Here is a 15439-nt window from a genome sequence, read left to right on the forward strand (position 1 = left end):
GAGAGGTGAAGGGCAGGGCAGGCGCAGGAAGGCCTGCAGTTCCTGAGCAGAGGAGAAGAGCCCTGAGCTGCAGCTGCTAACCCCGAGCACAGGGACAGACTTCAGATGCCCTGGGCTCCCTTCCCCATCGCCAGCCCCGTACAAACAGAGGGCACTGGGCCCACAAGGTCCAGGCTCTGCCACCTAGCGCCCTCCAGCCACCATCCCAGTTCAGGCCACAGGGGAGCCCCGAGCTCCCCCAGCCACTTCCCCCAGAGGGCTTCCAGCCACACAAGTGAGGGTCCACAGGCCGGAGGCACGAGCGGCCCTGGGTGAGGCCCATGATGACCGTGGCAGTCCCAGCGGGTAAGCACTCACTGTGGGCTGGGCTTCGCCTCTTCCCACCTCCACTTGACCAGCCAGGAGACAAAGAAGCCAGGTGCTCAGCCCTCCCCTCTCTGTCGCTCTAACCGCCCATCCATAGATTCCAGACCTTGTGACAAGCAAAGAGGCTCAGCCACGAGTTACACAACAGACAGTGCAAAAAAACACGGACACATATAAAGTGCAAACACCAGCTGGCTTTTATTGAGGGCCTACTGGATGCAGGGGCCTCCTCCCAGCTCCTGGCACTTCCCACCGGCCAGGGGAGAGGTGGATCCCGGCAGGGAGGCCCAGGCTGTAAGCTGGGGGTGCGGGGTGGGCTGAGGTGGAGGTAGAAGGAGGCAGAGGGGCCCTAGCAGCTGGGTCCTCGGGGAGGGCAGGGCTCCTGTGTCTGTCCGGCTTGAGCCTCCCTCCTTCCCTCCGCCCCAGGCCGCAAAGCAGGCAGGCAGGGTAAGAGGGCCTGAGAGCCCTGCCCTTCCACCACGTGACCTCAGGGAAGCGGACCCATCTCTGGTTTCTCCTGATGCAAGACGGGGCCAGCGGGCAGAGTGGCCATGCCGAAGGTGGCAGCCAGGTCTCCAGTGGGTCTGTGGTTCCTGGTGGTGGCTCCTGCCAGCCATCTCCATCTGTGCTCCCTAGACAGCTTTGGCCCGCTCCTGAGCACTCCTCTAGAGTCACCAGCTGGACCTGGTGGGACAAGAGAGGCAGAAGGAGAGAAACAAAACTGGGGTCAGACAGTGAGGGGCAGAGATGGAAACATGCACGGATGGAGTCAGAGACACAGAGAGCCAGAGGTGAGCAGAGAAGACAGACAGACAGAATCAGAGACAAAGCCACCAACAGACACAGAAACAATGAGCCAGAGACAGACAGAAAGAGTTAGAGGTTTAGAGAAATGCAGAGACAGCCAAAGACACAAACAGAGACCTGGAGGAGGGGGGAGGGAGGGAGAGAGAAAGAGAGAGAAAAGCCGAGAAGGGGAACATAGACCCAGACGCAGAGTTGGCCACAGAAGGGGAGAAAAGACTGAGGCCCACAGGCTGGGGGCCTCTTCCGAGCCCCACCCACACCTAGAGCTCGTCCCTGGGATGGGCATTGAGGCTGTGCCCACTGCTGCCAGTCAGGTCCAGGCGGGGGCCACGAAGGGTCTTGTGAGAGCCGGTCCAGCTGATGAGGCGGCCGCTGTCATCGTCCCAGGGTGAGGAGGTCTCCGTGTCACTGAGCCACTCTGCGTCCCCTGCGTAGTGCGTGGGCTCAGCAAGCAGGGGCCGGGCAGAGAAAGCCCGCAGGTCCCGTGGCCAGAAGTGTGCCTTGTACTGCTCACTGTGGGGTAGGAGACAGCTTAGGGGGGCTGAGGTGAGCCCCTCCCCGCAGACCTCATGCCGCCTGGAGCCGGGCACCTCGCCTGCCCACAGCACCTCACTGCCCTCCCCATCTAGACCTCACAACAAGCATGAGAGGAATGGTTTCTCTTAGCCCCATTTCCCAGATGAGGAAACAGAGGCTCAGAACTGGGAAGGTGCTTAACTAAGAGCCACTAGGCCAGCAGAGAAGTCACACCTATGTTGGTCTGACCCCAGGGTGAGGCTGGGCTCCTTAACTACTCCTTGGTGACTTGGTAGAAATGACTCAACTTTGCCAGCCTCAGTCTCCCCACCTGCCCAGCCAGGGGACATACTACCTGCTGAGGTGGGTCACCTTGCCCTGAGCTGAGACTCACTTGGGGTGCTGGTCAAACATGATGGGCAAGAACTCGTCCACAGGCAACATCCGGCGCAACGGCTGGGAGGCCAGCAGCTTGCGGGCGCCCTCCAGGCTGAGGACGTACGCCAGTGTCCAGTAGGAGTAGCCAGCCACTACCACGTGCGGCAGCCCCTGCACGGCCACCTCCTCCTCAGGGTTCACCTGCTTCCGGCCGAGGTAGCTGCAGTGACATCCACCGTCCCAGGAGTCACTGTAGGTCCTGACATGTCACAGACCCCCCCAACCCCGTCTGCCAGGACCAGGACGGGAGAAGGCTCCAAGCAGGAGGCAGACCCGCAGAGCCCGCCCCTCCCCTTGCCCCTGTGCGGTGCAGGCTGCCTACATCAGGTCCCAGGGAAGTTTCTCTGCCTCCACCTCCTCCAGCAGCCTCTCCAAACGCCTCTTGAAGTTGCTCTCAAAGCGCACGTCGTCCTCGAATACCACAGCCCGGGCCAGGCCCCTGGCCACCACCTGTGCGAAGAACCAGGGTGGAAGGTGGCTCCTTAGATTCAAGCTGTCCCCTTCCACCTAGCTAACACCGACTCTCTCCCTGGCTTCAGCGAAATGCCTGATGCTTCGTCCTGGCCACGCCACTCAGCTGCTGTAGAGCCTGCTGGGGCTCCCGCCGCCTGGGGACTAAAACCCCAGGGCCTCACTCTGGCATTCAAGGCCCTCCAGGCCCTGTCTAGCTCTCCAGGTAGACTCATGATGGCAACTGGAACCCGTGCTGCATTAACGAATGCTACTATACATCCCAGGGGCCACAGTGTCGCTGCCCGTCTCCAGGGGCCCTCCGGGGCAGCACACACGATGGCCCTGGCAGCACACAGATGTGAGGAGGTGAACCCACCCATCCAAGGACACACAGACAGGAAGTGGCAGAGCCAGCGGCTGAACCAGCACCTGCTGGACTCCAGGGCCTGGGTCCTGCCTTCCACCTCCTGAGCTTTCCTGAAGGAAGCTGGGAGGCCGGGCAGCATGGGGGAGACCCTAGCCCCCAACATCCCAAGAAAAATCACTCTTTGTAACTTTTGAAAATGTTAAAAGAATATGAAATCAGCTCAGTCATCTGTCAGTCTGTTCAGAGACTGTGGGGAAAAATAAAAACAGAAATATAAGCTCACACATATTCTGGCTACAGCAAAAAATAAAAACCAGGAGTGAGTCTAAGCACTGCCTCCTGGAGGGGGCACCCCTTGGGGACCAGTGTCCAAGCACTGGCCTCTCGGTGTCACTCACAGCCCTGGCCCTGGGTTGAAGTGTGCTGAGGCCTTTTTTCTTCCCGCCCCTGAACACAACCAACTCCTGCCTGCCTCAGGGCCCTTGCTCCTACTGTTTTCTTTTGCTAAGGAGGCTCTTCTCTCCATCTGTCAATGGCGAGGCCCACGCTGACCCCTACCAGGCCAGAAGGCCAGGTCAGTCCACACAGGCAGCATGTACACCTCCCTCCTGAGGCAAGTGGGTTCTTTCTTGATGTCTGTACCCTACTCTGGTCCCTGAGCCCCAGGATGGCCAGGGCTGCATTTTTCTGGTTCTCCTCTATATTCTCAGAGAATATTCTCTAGTACACAGTAGATGCTCAGTGACTAAGGTATAGGGTTGGACACAGAGGAGGTTTAAAGCCGCAGGCCACTTTCCTTTGTGAATGTATTCACCCACGCACCCACTCATTCCAGGGCTGGGTATAAAGCAGTGACTAGGGCTGCAGCTGCCGTCCCTGAGGGGTGGGCCGGGGCGTGGGTCCTTACCTCCTCCCAGATGGAGTAGTGGCTCAGGAAGCAGCCCACCTCACCCTTGGTCAGCGTGCGGCCCGAGTAGGGGTCCTGGTAGCCAGGGAGCAGGTCCACGCCAAGGCTTCTCAGGATACTGCTGTTGAGTGTCCTGAGGGCGATGGGTGTAATGAGGTGAGGGGTGCCTGCCCAGGACCTGTCTGGGGGCGCCTGGCTCGTGCATGTCGGTTAGTCCCACTGGAGTCTGGTTTGAAGGAGGTGTTTAGCCTTACTACAGCTTCGGATGGCCTGGAGTCATCAGTGATTGATTGGATGGGGGAACTGTAACCACCTCAGGCAAGAGTGATCCACAGGGCAGGTGGTGTCCACAGAGGGAGGTGGGAGGTGGCCCAAGGGGGTGCAACCCTGGATGAATATGGGGAGCATGGCAAAGACCCTAGCAAAGGATGGCTGTCCTGTGATCAGAAGGGCTGGGGGCACTGGGGGCACAGGCAGCAAACAGCAGAGGTCACAGGGGGCTGAGGAACCCTGGGTTCCCCAGGGAATGTGACTGGTCCACTCCCACCCCACCCACCAGGGACCTACGTCCAGGATGGAGAAGGATAACCCTCAGAGTCCTGGCCAGGTAGCTCAGTTGGTTAGAACATTGTCCTGATATGCCAAGGTTGTGGGTTCGAACCCCATTCAGGGCACATACAAGATTCAGTCAATGAATGCATAGACAAGTGGAACAACAAATCAATGTTTCTCTCTCTCTACCTTTCCTTCTCTCTAAAATCAATAAATAAAAAAAGACAAATATAGCTTTTGCCTGACCAGGTGGTGGAGCAGTGGATAGAGTGTCAACCTGGGATGCTGAGAACCCAGGTTGGAAACCCCAAGGTTGCCAGCCTGAGCGCGGGGTCACCAGTCTGAGTGCGGGGTCACCAGCTTCAGCGTGGGATCATAGACATGACCTCATGGTCGCTGGCTTGAGCCCAAGGTTGCTGGTTGAACAAGGGGTCACTGGCTCAGCTGAAGCCCCCTGGGTCAAGGCACATATGAGAAGCAATCAATGAAAAACTAAAAGTGAGGCCCTGGCCAGTTGGCTCAGTGGTAGAGCATCGGCCTGGCGTGCAGGAGTCCCAGGTTCAATTCCCGGCCAGGGCACATAGGAGAAGCGCCCATCTGCTTCTCCACCCCTCCCTCTCTCCTTCCTCTCTGTCTCTCTCTTCCTTTCCCGCAGCCAAGGCTCCATTGGAGCAAAGTTGGCTCGGGCACTGAGGATGGCTCTGTGGCCTCTGCCTCAGGCGTTAGAATGGCTCTGGTTGCAACAGAGCAACACCCCAGATGGGCAGAGCATCGCCCCCTGGTGGGCGTGCCGGGTGGATCCTGGTCGGGCGCATGCGGGAGTCTGCCTCCCCATTTCCAACTTTAGAAAAATACAAAAAAGAAAAAGAAAAACTAAAAGTGATACAGCTACAAGTTGATGCTTCGCATCTCTCTCCCTTCCTGTCTATCTGTCTCTTTGTCTCTGTCTCACTAAATTTATATATATACTAACTGTGTCAGAATACTAACTGTGTCAGGCCCCAAACCCTCACAGGCCCCTAGGAGGAAGGCACCATGATTTGCCATTTACACAATAGGCCTGAGAGATGGGGGTGACTTGTGGAAGTCACACAGCTGATAAGTGGCAGAGCTGCAACCCAAGCTCAGGAGCTCCAAATCCTGGGCCTTAACCACTGGACTCTCCTCCCTCTGGTGAACTAAGGCTGGGTGCCCTGATATGGTCTGGTCTGCCCTGAGACTCCTTGAGACAGAATGACTCAGGCCCTGTGCGAACACCTCCTGGAACAGGAAACTCACTGAACGCATCCACCCGCTTTTCCCACGCCCGGAGCTTCAGCGGACCCCGCTGCCCCCCCCCGCCCCCGGCTGCCCGGGGCCCCATTCCAAGAAGCCTCACCGGCCGTCCACAGCATCCACCACCCGCCCAGAGATCTCCATCTCCCAGAGCGAGCTCAGCATGCGCTCACGGCGGTCCGGCCTGCGGGCCAGGCTGATGACAAACACCTGGGGGGGCAGGGGAGGGGAGCGCGGGAGTGGGTGCTGGGGGAGGCTGGGAGCGCCCACTGGGGGGGCTGCCCACCTCCTGACCTTCAGTCTTGCAGGCTGAAGGAACTTACCTCATCAAACCCCATCTTGGTGGGATTCTTTGGGGGTCGGGACACATGAGCTGAGGCCCACATGGGGGGTCCGTCCACTGCAGAGGGAAGCACCCCCAACCGTGAATCCCTATGGCTCTTGTCAGCGGTGACCCTGGAGTCCTAGCTCCTCTCCCCATTTCCAGCCTCCTCAGCAGAACGGCCAGCAGGAAGGGCCCTCAGAGGTCAGAATCCACCTGCCTCCATTGTACAGATGGGAAGCCTAGGCCCAGTGGAGAACGGAACTTGCCCAGAGCCAGGGAAGGAGTTAGGGGTGAGGCTGGGACCCCAAGCCCGATGGCCTCAATATGGGGCCTAGAAGAAGGGGCACAAGGGGACGTGGGGAGTGGTGGCAGCAGGCGGGTGCCCCCGCTCCCAGCCTTCACCTAGGGCTTCCAAGATCAGGTGGATGAAGTTGACCCTCTCATCCTCCAGCTCCTGGTGGCGTTTCACAGGCACGTTCATGTACCCAAACCGGTGCCCGTTGCACACGTGGACCGAGACCCCTGCAGAGAGAGGGTGGGTGAGTGCTAGAATCCGGAAGGGCTCTCAGACCCCAGCTGAGAGATCCTGGGCCCAGTCTGCCAGGGTCCCCGTGGAAGTCTTCTCTGGGACTCGGTGTCCCCACCTGTGGGATTAGAAGGAGAAAGGGCTTGGCTCTAAAAAATATACCTAAGGGAGCTTCTGCTGAGGTGGTTTATTCATTTAACAATGTTTGTGGAGCACCACTGGGTGATGGGCAATGATGGCAAGTAAGACGGACAGATCCCTTCCCTTGGGGGGCCAGGGTGAGACAAGCAAACTCCGTAGGACAACAGCCAGTGATTACACTGCAGAGACCGCATGGTGGAGCCATTTCTTCATGCCCCAAACGTCCCCCCCTCCGCCCGGAACCAGCCCCAATCGAGCATCATGGCCTTTCACTCAGATCCCTACACTTAACCCCACACCCTCTCTTGCCCCCTCCATGCTGTCCTCCACTGGCAGCCTTTTTATTTCTTCAAGATTTGTCACCTTTATTACAATTATCTATCTACTCTTTATCTTCTATGGGTCATGAGCTCCTTGGGGAATATTTATCTAATGAGGGAGGAATCCACGAAAGTGCCACAATGGGGACAGCCAGAGAAAGGATTTAATCTACTGGAGCAACAGGCTAAAGAAAGGCTATGTATGACCCAAAGGACAAGCAGGAGTGAAGATGAACTGCAGAGTGGGGAAGGGCATGCAAAGCAGAGGGAACAGCATGTACAAAGGCTCAGAGGCTTCTTAAGAATGATCAAGGAGAGCTGTCCTCACCAGCAGCCTGACAAGAGTAGGCGAAGACGATGATGTCGTCAAAGGGCCAGGTGTAGTTGGGGTGTGGGGGGTAGAAGGCCAGCTGGGCTGCCCCCTCCGCCCGCAGGGACACCAGGAAGGTGGAGTGGACCATGGGGACCTGGAAGCAGCCCCGGCGCTGGCGGTTCTTTGTGGGGAAGTACTCAGCTGTGCGGCGGTAGTAGCCCTGGGGAAGGGGGTGCTCTGGGCAGTGAGAGGGCCCCCTCCGCCCCAAGCACACTGCTGCCTGCCACCGCGCACAGACCCCAAAGCCTTCAGGCTCTTTACTCTCGGTGTCCCTCCTCCCAGAACCCCAAGCTTCCTGAATCCCCAGCCCCGGCCTCACCTGTGGAGTAATCCCACACCAGAAATTGGAGTAGTAGGTCTGCGAGTCCAGCATTGGGGCCACCACGGGCAGTCCTTGCGCTATCAGAAGCCGCAGTGTCTGGTTGTTGGTCAGAATGTTGTCTGTGTCTGCAAACTTTGAGGAGGGGGATGTCACAGCCTTGCCTGGGCTGCAGCCCCCCCAGGGATTCACTGAGTGGGATCCCTCCAGATTGCCAGAGGCCCAGAGTGGCTCCCAGAATCCAATGGGGTTCCCTTAGAGAGGTCTAACTCAGTGATCCCCAACCCCCAGGCCACGGACTGGTGCCAGTCCGTGGGCCATTTGGTACCGGTCCGCAGAGAAAGAATAAATAACTTACATTATTTCTGTTTTATTTATATTTAAGTCTGAACGATGTTTTATTTTTTTAAAATGACCAGATCCCGCCTGACCAGGTGGTGGTGCAGAGCGTCGGACTGGGATGCGGAAGACCCAGGTTCGACACCCTGAGGTCGCCAGCTTGAGCATAGGCTCATCTGGTTTGAGCAAAAAGCTCACCAGCTTGAGCCCAAGGTTGCTGGCTCAAGCAAGGGGTTACTTGGTCTGCTGAAGGCCCGCGGTCAAGGCACATATGAGAAAGTAATCAATGAACAACTAAGGTGTTACAACGTGCAACGAAAAAATTAATGATTGATGCTTCTCATCTCTCTGTTCCTCTCTGTCTGTCCCTGTCTATCCCTCTCACTGACTCTCTCTCTGTCTCTGTAAAAAAAAAAAAAAAAAAAAAAAAAAAGACCAGATCCCCTCTGTTACATCCATCTAAGACTCACTCTTTTTTTTTTTTTTTTTTGAAGAAAATTTGGTAAGACTCACTCTTGACGCTTGTCTTGGTCACGTGATACATTTATCCATCCCACCCTAAAGGCCGGTCCGTGAAAATATTTTCTGACATTAAATCGGTCCATGGCCCAAAAAAGGTTGGGGACCACTGGTCTGACAAACTAGTAGATCTGTTCCTGGACCAAGGATCGAGTGTGGGGCACTGGCTCAGGGATTTGGTCCAGAGATAAGACCTGAGTTGCTGATCTAAGAACTTTATCAGAGCTCTGACTTAGGGGGTAGATTCAAAGACCTATTCTGGCCTGACCAGGCAGTGGCACAGTGGATAGAGCGTCGGACTGGGATGTGGAAAACTCAGGTTTGACACCCCAAGGTCGCCAGCTTGAGCGCGAGCTCATCTGGCTTGAGCAAAGAAAGCTCACCAGCTTGGACCCAAGGTCGCTGGCTTGAGCAAGGGGTTACTCGGTCTGCTGAAGGCCCACGGTCAAGGCACATATGAGAAAGCAATCAATGAACAACTAAGGTGTCGCAACGAAAAACTGATGATTAATGCTTCTCATCTCTCTCCATTCCTGTCTGTCTGTCCCTATCTATCCCTCTCTCTGACTCTCTCTCTGTCCCTGTTAAAAAAAAAAAAAAATCAATGAATTCATAAATAAATGTAACAACAAATCCACATATTTTCTCTCTCTCTCTCTCTCTCTTCCATTCTCTCTCCCTCTCCCATCTCTCTAAGATCAATAAAAAATTTTTTTTTAAAAAAAAGACCTATTTTGAGCTCTAGTTCGGGAAACTAGACTCAGCGTATACCCTGGGATGTCTCGGGAATCCAGGCTTAGTATCTAGTCTGCGTTTAAGCAGAGGAATCCAAGCTCAGTATCTGGTCTGCTTTCTGACCCAGGTTGCTAGTCTACAGAAGGTCGTCACACCCACATTTTTGTCAGGGACCCCCAGCATGTATGGGAAGCCCAATCCCAGGCCAGGCTTTCTTACCAGGACATAGTCAGCCCTCCAGCTCCTGGCAAAGGTCAAGGCTTCCTGCTTCAACTCCATCAGAAACTGGTGCCTTTCTTTGGTCCAGTGCTTGGGACCCTCTTCGTTTGGGTAGGACCTGAAGGGTAAAGAGATGAGACGTTCCCGTGGAGTAGGTGCCTCTCCCTCTCTGCAGGGCAGTGGACAGAGCGCTGGCCTGGAGGCTGTGGCTTGGGCTGTCCCTTTTCCTCTGTTGCCTACCATCCCCCCTAGACCAGCACCTGGGCTCCCCCTCAGGCCTCCAGAACACGGCTGCGTAGTCACTGCCCACAGCGGCCAGCCACTCCTGCAGCATCTCTGTGGTGTTGTCCACATTGTGGTCCGTGGCGCACCTGGGGACACAGGAGGAAGGGTGGGGGGTGGGTGCGGCCACAGAAGGACCAAATCCCGGGGCAGCCTTGGACCCCAGAGCACTGACACCTGCGAGGCTGGCTTCTCCTAGGAGCAGGAGCAGTAGGTATGCTACAGAGGAGGGGCTGGAAGCAGGAGCCAGGTCCCCATCACAGGTCTGTGACCCACTGTGTGACCTAAGACAAGTCCCATCCCTCTTTGGGCTTCACTTTCTTCCTCTATAACTGTAAGATGCCTTGCTGAGGCTGGAGCCAGCCCAGCGGGCTAAGATAAGAGAACTTGAGTGCATTTTGAAAGATGTTCTTCAGCTTTGAAGAACACACACGCCACATTGCCTGGTTACCTTCTTTCCTTGCTGTGTGACCACAGCTCAGCCCCTTCCCCTGAGTCAGGACTGCACAGAACAGCTGGTGCTTCTCTCTGCCCGTAAGTTGTAATAAGAACCAAACGACACTCTGAGTGTCCCTGAGAAGTGCTGATGGGCTCAAGTTCAGTTGCCACTGAGCGTAGCCTCTCCTCTCCTGGGGAAGGAGCTCCCCTGACTGAGTGGGAAGAGGGGACCAAGCAGAGAGTCCAGATTTTAGGTGACACTGTCCCTTTAAGCCAATTCCCCAGGAATGAAAACTAACTACGTGTCAAGTCCCTTAGGGGTGGGCACTAAACTCCCAAACTGTGGTAATTGTGGGCAGCCTCCCCAGGCCACGGCTCCACCCCCAGCCCCAGTTTGGTGTGTTGTGAGGGGTAGTTTGTCATTTTTCTCAGTTTATCCCCAGCCTCTGCTTGCGACTCCTCCCTGTATGGCTTCCACAGACTGTGGCCTCTGAATCCAGTACCCTGTGGGGATATCTGGGGTGGGGTACCAGAGAGGAGGCACTGCCATCAGCTGGCAGGACCACCCCTCTACAGAGAGTCTGGAATCAGCCCAGCGGGCGGGAGGGGAGGTCTGACTCCCCTGAAGGGCGGCCTGGAGCCCAGGGCTGACAGCATCCCCTCTGTTAACCAGGAACCCCCAGTGTTGTGGATCCCTGCCTGCCGCCTCGGGCTCCAGGAGACACCAGCTGTTCCTGTCTGCTCCATTCCAAGTCAAGCCAACCACAGGTCCCATGGGGTTGAGTTCGGGTGCTGACAGCAAGAGTGCCTGGGCCCGACTTACACCCAGAGGAGGTCCCAAGAGGAGGAGTAGGGGCCAGGGTGGGTGTCCTAGGGTCAACCTGAGGCCTCGGAGGCCAGTCTGCAGAGCCAGGGGGCATGCGGTCCTGCCTGGGGCGAGGGGCTGGAGGGCCTGTCTGCAAGGGGAGGAGCCTGTCTGGGTGGTGTCTGGACAGGGAGCAGATGGCCCCGTCGGGGCTGGGGGGCAGATGCCCAGTGGGTGCCAATGCCAGGGACTCTCTCACCAGAGGGCCAGCCGGGCCCGGAGGTAGTCTAGTCGCTCCAGAGCGCCCAGGTAGTGGGGCAGCGAGTGCTCAGCATTGCGGGCCAGTATGGCAAGGACCACGGCGGGCAGCGACGGCTCTGTGACGCCGGTAACTTGGAGCCGCGGCCCCAGCAGGAGCAGCAGCTGGAGCAGCGGGGCGGCGGGGGCAGCGCGCATGGCGAGCCCTCCGGCGACGGCGGCGGCCCCCGGGGCTCCCGGCCGGGCCGAGGGGGAGTGGGCGGGGCGGCCGGGGCGGGGCGGGGCCCAGGGCCGGGGCGGGGGCGGGGCCCAGGGCCGGGGCGGGGGCGGGGCCCAGGGCCGGGGCGGGGCGGGGCCCAGGGCCGGGGCGGGGCCCAGGGCCGGGGCGGGGGCGGGCCCAGGCAGCTCGGAGTGGGTTGGGGGGAACCTATGCCCCCCAGGTGGGCTCCCACTCCCCACTCCTATATGGGAACTTTCAAGTGTCTTCTCCTTGGCCAGGGACACCCAAGGGCCAGGGCCAGCAGACCCGCCCCAGACGCGACCCGGGAGCAGCGCCCTCCCAACCGCACGCCGGAGGGGGGAAAGGGAGAAGGGAGGCGAGTCTGGGGTGACGGCATCCGAGCCGTCCCGGTGTCTGCGAACACTCCACTCCAAATCCCTGAGCGTGCAACCCCCGGAATCCGGCTTCACCGAGCGCCCGACACCCCTGAATCCGGACCCCCTTGCCCTCCTTGGGACCCTCGGACCTCAGCGGCCCACCTCGCCGGGCAGGACCGACTCCTGGCGGCCCTTCCCGGGTTCCCGGCCCCGCCCCCCGTCGCGCCGGGCGCCCTCTAGCGGGCTCAGGCGGAACTTTGCAGAACCTCGAGGCAACGCGTGGGCCTGACAGCGAGACCTGCTTGGGAGGCTCCGAGGGGGTCCTCCTGACCTGGGCGCGCCATCCCGCTGCGGTCCGAGCCTGGCGTTTCCCGCGCGTCATCGTCCTCGCCTCTGTTGCCGGCACCCGCACTGCTTCGACCCTTTAAGAGAGCAAAGTACACTCTTAGACTAAGTGCAGAACTAGGAAGCACCACACCGCCCCTCAGGGTAAAGCAGATGATACAACCTCCCCTGGGGCAGAGTTGGGGTCCTAGGCCCCGCTGAAATGGAAAGGGGTCTCCAACCTCTCTTAGGTCTCCAACCTCTCTTAGGAGAGGGCAGGGAAGGGGAGGGGCCTGTTGGCACCAGTGACAGGTTCCAACTCCACGTCTGTCACTCATCTGGGGCAAGCTGCTTTCCCAGAACCTCGGGTCCTCATCTGGGCTGGTTGCAAGGATACCTTGGAGCTTTTCTCTGCACGGAGCCTGTCCCCAGGAGGAATTCCTGGGCTGGAAGACAGGACTGCCGATGAAGCCAGGCTCCCATTCCATTCACCACCCCCACCCACCCACAAAGAAAGCCTATTTTCCTATAACACCTTTGGGTCTCCCTTCAGCCTCTCCCCAGGGTCAGGGAGGAGGGCTAAATCTGTGCACACTTATCTCCACTGAGAGAGGGAGGGCTAGGGGCCCAGCAAGAAATGGACTTGCCTAGTTATGGGGCAGGATGTGGAGGCACTGAACCCTGGAGTCCAGACCTCCAGCCTGGCTCCAAAGCTTCCACCAGACCCAGCTGAAGCTTCCTTCCAGGTGAAGCCACTTCCGGGCCAATGGCCCTGCAGCGGAAGGCCTAAGGCCTCTCCCTGCTACTTAGTGGAGAAAAGAGAAGCTGTCACCTGGGAATTCTCATTTCCAGCCTCCAAACTTGCAACCTTCTGCACCACAAGCAGCCTGTGCTCTCACCACCTGGTACAATGAGAGGCATCCCTTCCGAATGATGGAACTACCCCTGGCCTGCAAATGCCATCCCCTTGTCTTCCCGGATCGCCAGCCTCCCTCTTCTTAATCCTTCCTTCAACATTCCAAAGGATTTCAATCTCCCCCAACTTAAAATACAAAGCCCCCAGCTGCCTGCTGGCTCCCAGCGGCAACCATACCTCTCTCCCGCTCTGAGAGAGAGAGAGAGAAAGAGAGAGAGGGGAATCTCTGCTTTGCACCTGTTTTGCTTCCTCATCTCCCTTCAGAGCTCTACATGGGCCATGGCTGCTCCGGCCACACTGCTCCTGCCAAGACCAGCATCCTCCAGGCCACTTCCCCACAAGAGACACTTCTTCTTCACCCATAAGGGCTCTCTTCAGCAGCTGACCACATGGACCACTTACTCCATTTCTGAAAAACTGACCTATGTCTCTACTGCCCACCTAGACCCAAGTTCCAGCTGTCCAAAACAGAATCTCAGTTTTTCCCCCAAACCTGCTCCCCGTTTGATGGCCTACCAACTGTAGGGACAGGCACCTCCACCCACCCAGTCCCTCAAGCTGGAGACCTGGGAGTCATAGATAACAAGCCCTACTCTCTCAGCCCCGTCCATCACCACATCCTGGCAGGACCGCATCCTCAGTGTCTCCTGCATGCGGCCACCCACCCGCCTGCCTCTGCATCAGCAGCACTCACCAGGGCCCCTGCGCCTCCCAGCTTCGCCCAACACCGGCTTGCTCCCTGGAAACCGTTCTGCATTCACTAGCCTTTTCTAAAATCCTGACAGCCCTGGCCGAGTAGCTCGGTTGGTTAGAGCAGTGGTCCCCAACCTTTTTTGGGCCACAGACCGGTTTAATGTCAGAAAATATTTTCATGGACCGGCCTTTAGGGTGGGACGGATAAATGCACAAAATAAAATTATGCGACCAGTGTAAAAACTGTGGTATTTTTAAATATAATTGTAGAACTTACGAGACAAGCGTCAAGATTGAGTCTTAGACGGATGTAACTGGGAATCTGGTCTTTTTTTTTTTTTTGTATTTTTCTGAAGTTGGAAATGAGGAGGCAGTCAGACAGACTCCCGCATGCGCTCGACAGGGATCCACCCGGCATGCCCACCAGGGGGCGACGCTCTGCTCATCTGGGACATTGCTCTGTTGCAACCAGAGCCATTCTAGCACCTGAGGCGGAGGCCACAGAGCCATCCTCAGCACCCAGGCCCACTTTGCTCCAATGGAGCCTTGGCTGTGGGAGGGGAAGAGAGAGACAGAGAGGAAGGAGAGGGGGAGGGCTGGAGAAGCAGATGGGCGCTTCTCCTGTGTGCCCTGGCCGGGAATCGAACCCGGACTCCTGCATGCCAGGCCGACGCTCTACCACTGAGCAAACCAGCCAGGGCAATCTGATCATTTTTTTTAAAATTTTATTTATTTATTTTTTACAGAGACAGTGAGTCAGAGAGAGGGATAGACAGGGACGGAGAGAGATGAGAAGCATCAATCATTAGTTTTTCGTTGTGTGTTGCGACACCTTAGTTGTTCATTGATTGCTTTCTCATATGTTCCTTGACCACAGGCCTTCAGCAGACTGAGTAACCCCTTGCTGGAGTCAGTGACCTTGGCTTCAAGCTGGTGAGCTTTTGCTCAAACCAGGTGAGCCCGTGCTCAAGCTGGCAACCTCGGGGTCTCGAACCTGGGTCCTCTGCATCCCAGTCCAATGCTCTATCCACTGTGCCACCACCTGGTCAGGCTGATCATTTTTAAAAAATAAAACATTCTGCCTGACCAGGCAGTGGTGCAGTGGATAGAGTGTTGGACTGGGATGCGGAAGGACCCAGGTTCGAGACCCTGAGGTCGCCAGCTTGAGCACGGGCTCATCTGGTGTGAGCAAAAAGCTCACCAGCTTGGACCCAAGGTCGCGAGCAAGGGGTTACTCAGTCTGCTGAAGGCCCGTGGTCAAGGCACATATGAGAAAGCAATCAATGAACAACTAAGGTGTTGCAATGAAAAACTGATGATTGATGCTTCTCATCTCTTTCCGTTCCTGTCTGTCTGTCTCTATCTATCCCTCTCTCTGACTCTCCCTCTGTCTCTGAAAAATAAAACATTGTTCAGACTTAAATATAAATAAAATGGAAATAATGTAAGTTATTTATTCTTTCTCTGCGGTACCAAATGGGCCACACACAGGTACCGATCTGCGGCCTGGGTTGGGGACCACTGGGTTAGAGCACCGTCCCAGAGCACAAAGGTTGCAGGTTCAATCCCCTGGTCAGGGCATGTACAGGAACTCTCTCTCCTTTCCTCTCTCGCTAAAATCAATTAAAA

General features: G+C 57.1%; 1 protein-coding gene across 1 annotated transcript; it reads right to left on the reverse strand.

Annotated features, from left to right (window-relative positions):
* Window positions 1-553: 553 nt before the first annotated feature.
* CERCAM (cerebral endothelial cell adhesion molecule) lies at window positions 554-11514 on the reverse strand. The gene is made up of 13 exons (XM_066366988.1): window positions 11282-11514; window positions 9758-9868; window positions 9498-9615; window positions 7686-7820; window positions 7322-7526; window positions 6409-6528; window positions 6005-6081; window positions 5785-5891; window positions 3855-3987; window positions 2450-2577; window positions 2084-2287; window positions 1432-1686; window positions 554-1050 (listed from the first exon to the last, which is right to left on the reverse strand). The coding sequence occupies exons 1-12, from the start codon at window positions 11476-11478 to the stop codon at window positions 1434-1436; spliced, it is 1788 nt and encodes a 595-aa protein (XP_066223085.1). The 5' UTR covers window positions 11479-11514; the 3' UTR covers window positions 554-1050; window positions 1432-1433.
* Window positions 11515-15439: the final 3925 nt, after the last annotated feature.

This window comes from Saccopteryx leptura, chromosome 2, assembly GCF_036850995.1.
Source record: "Saccopteryx leptura isolate mSacLep1 chromosome 2, mSacLep1_pri_phased_curated, whole genome shotgun sequence".
Lineage (NCBI taxonomy): Eukaryota > Metazoa > Chordata > Mammalia > Chiroptera > Emballonuridae > Saccopteryx > Saccopteryx leptura.

Bases quoted from the DNA above. Each gene is read 5' to 3' on its own strand.
- CERCAM (XM_066366988.1), bottom strand. From the start codon at position 11,478: ATGCGCGCTGCCCCCGCCGCCCCGCTGCTCCAGCTGCTGCTCCTGCTG. The intron at 5,892-6,004 runs GTAAGTTCCTTC...CTGCCCCCCCAG, and splicing joins CCAAGATGGGGTTTGATGAG to GTGTTTGTCATCAGCCTGGC. The intron at 2,578-3,854 runs GTAAGGACCCAC...TTCTTCGCACAG, and splicing joins ACTACTCCATCTGGGAGGAG to GTGGTGGCCAGGGGCCTGGC.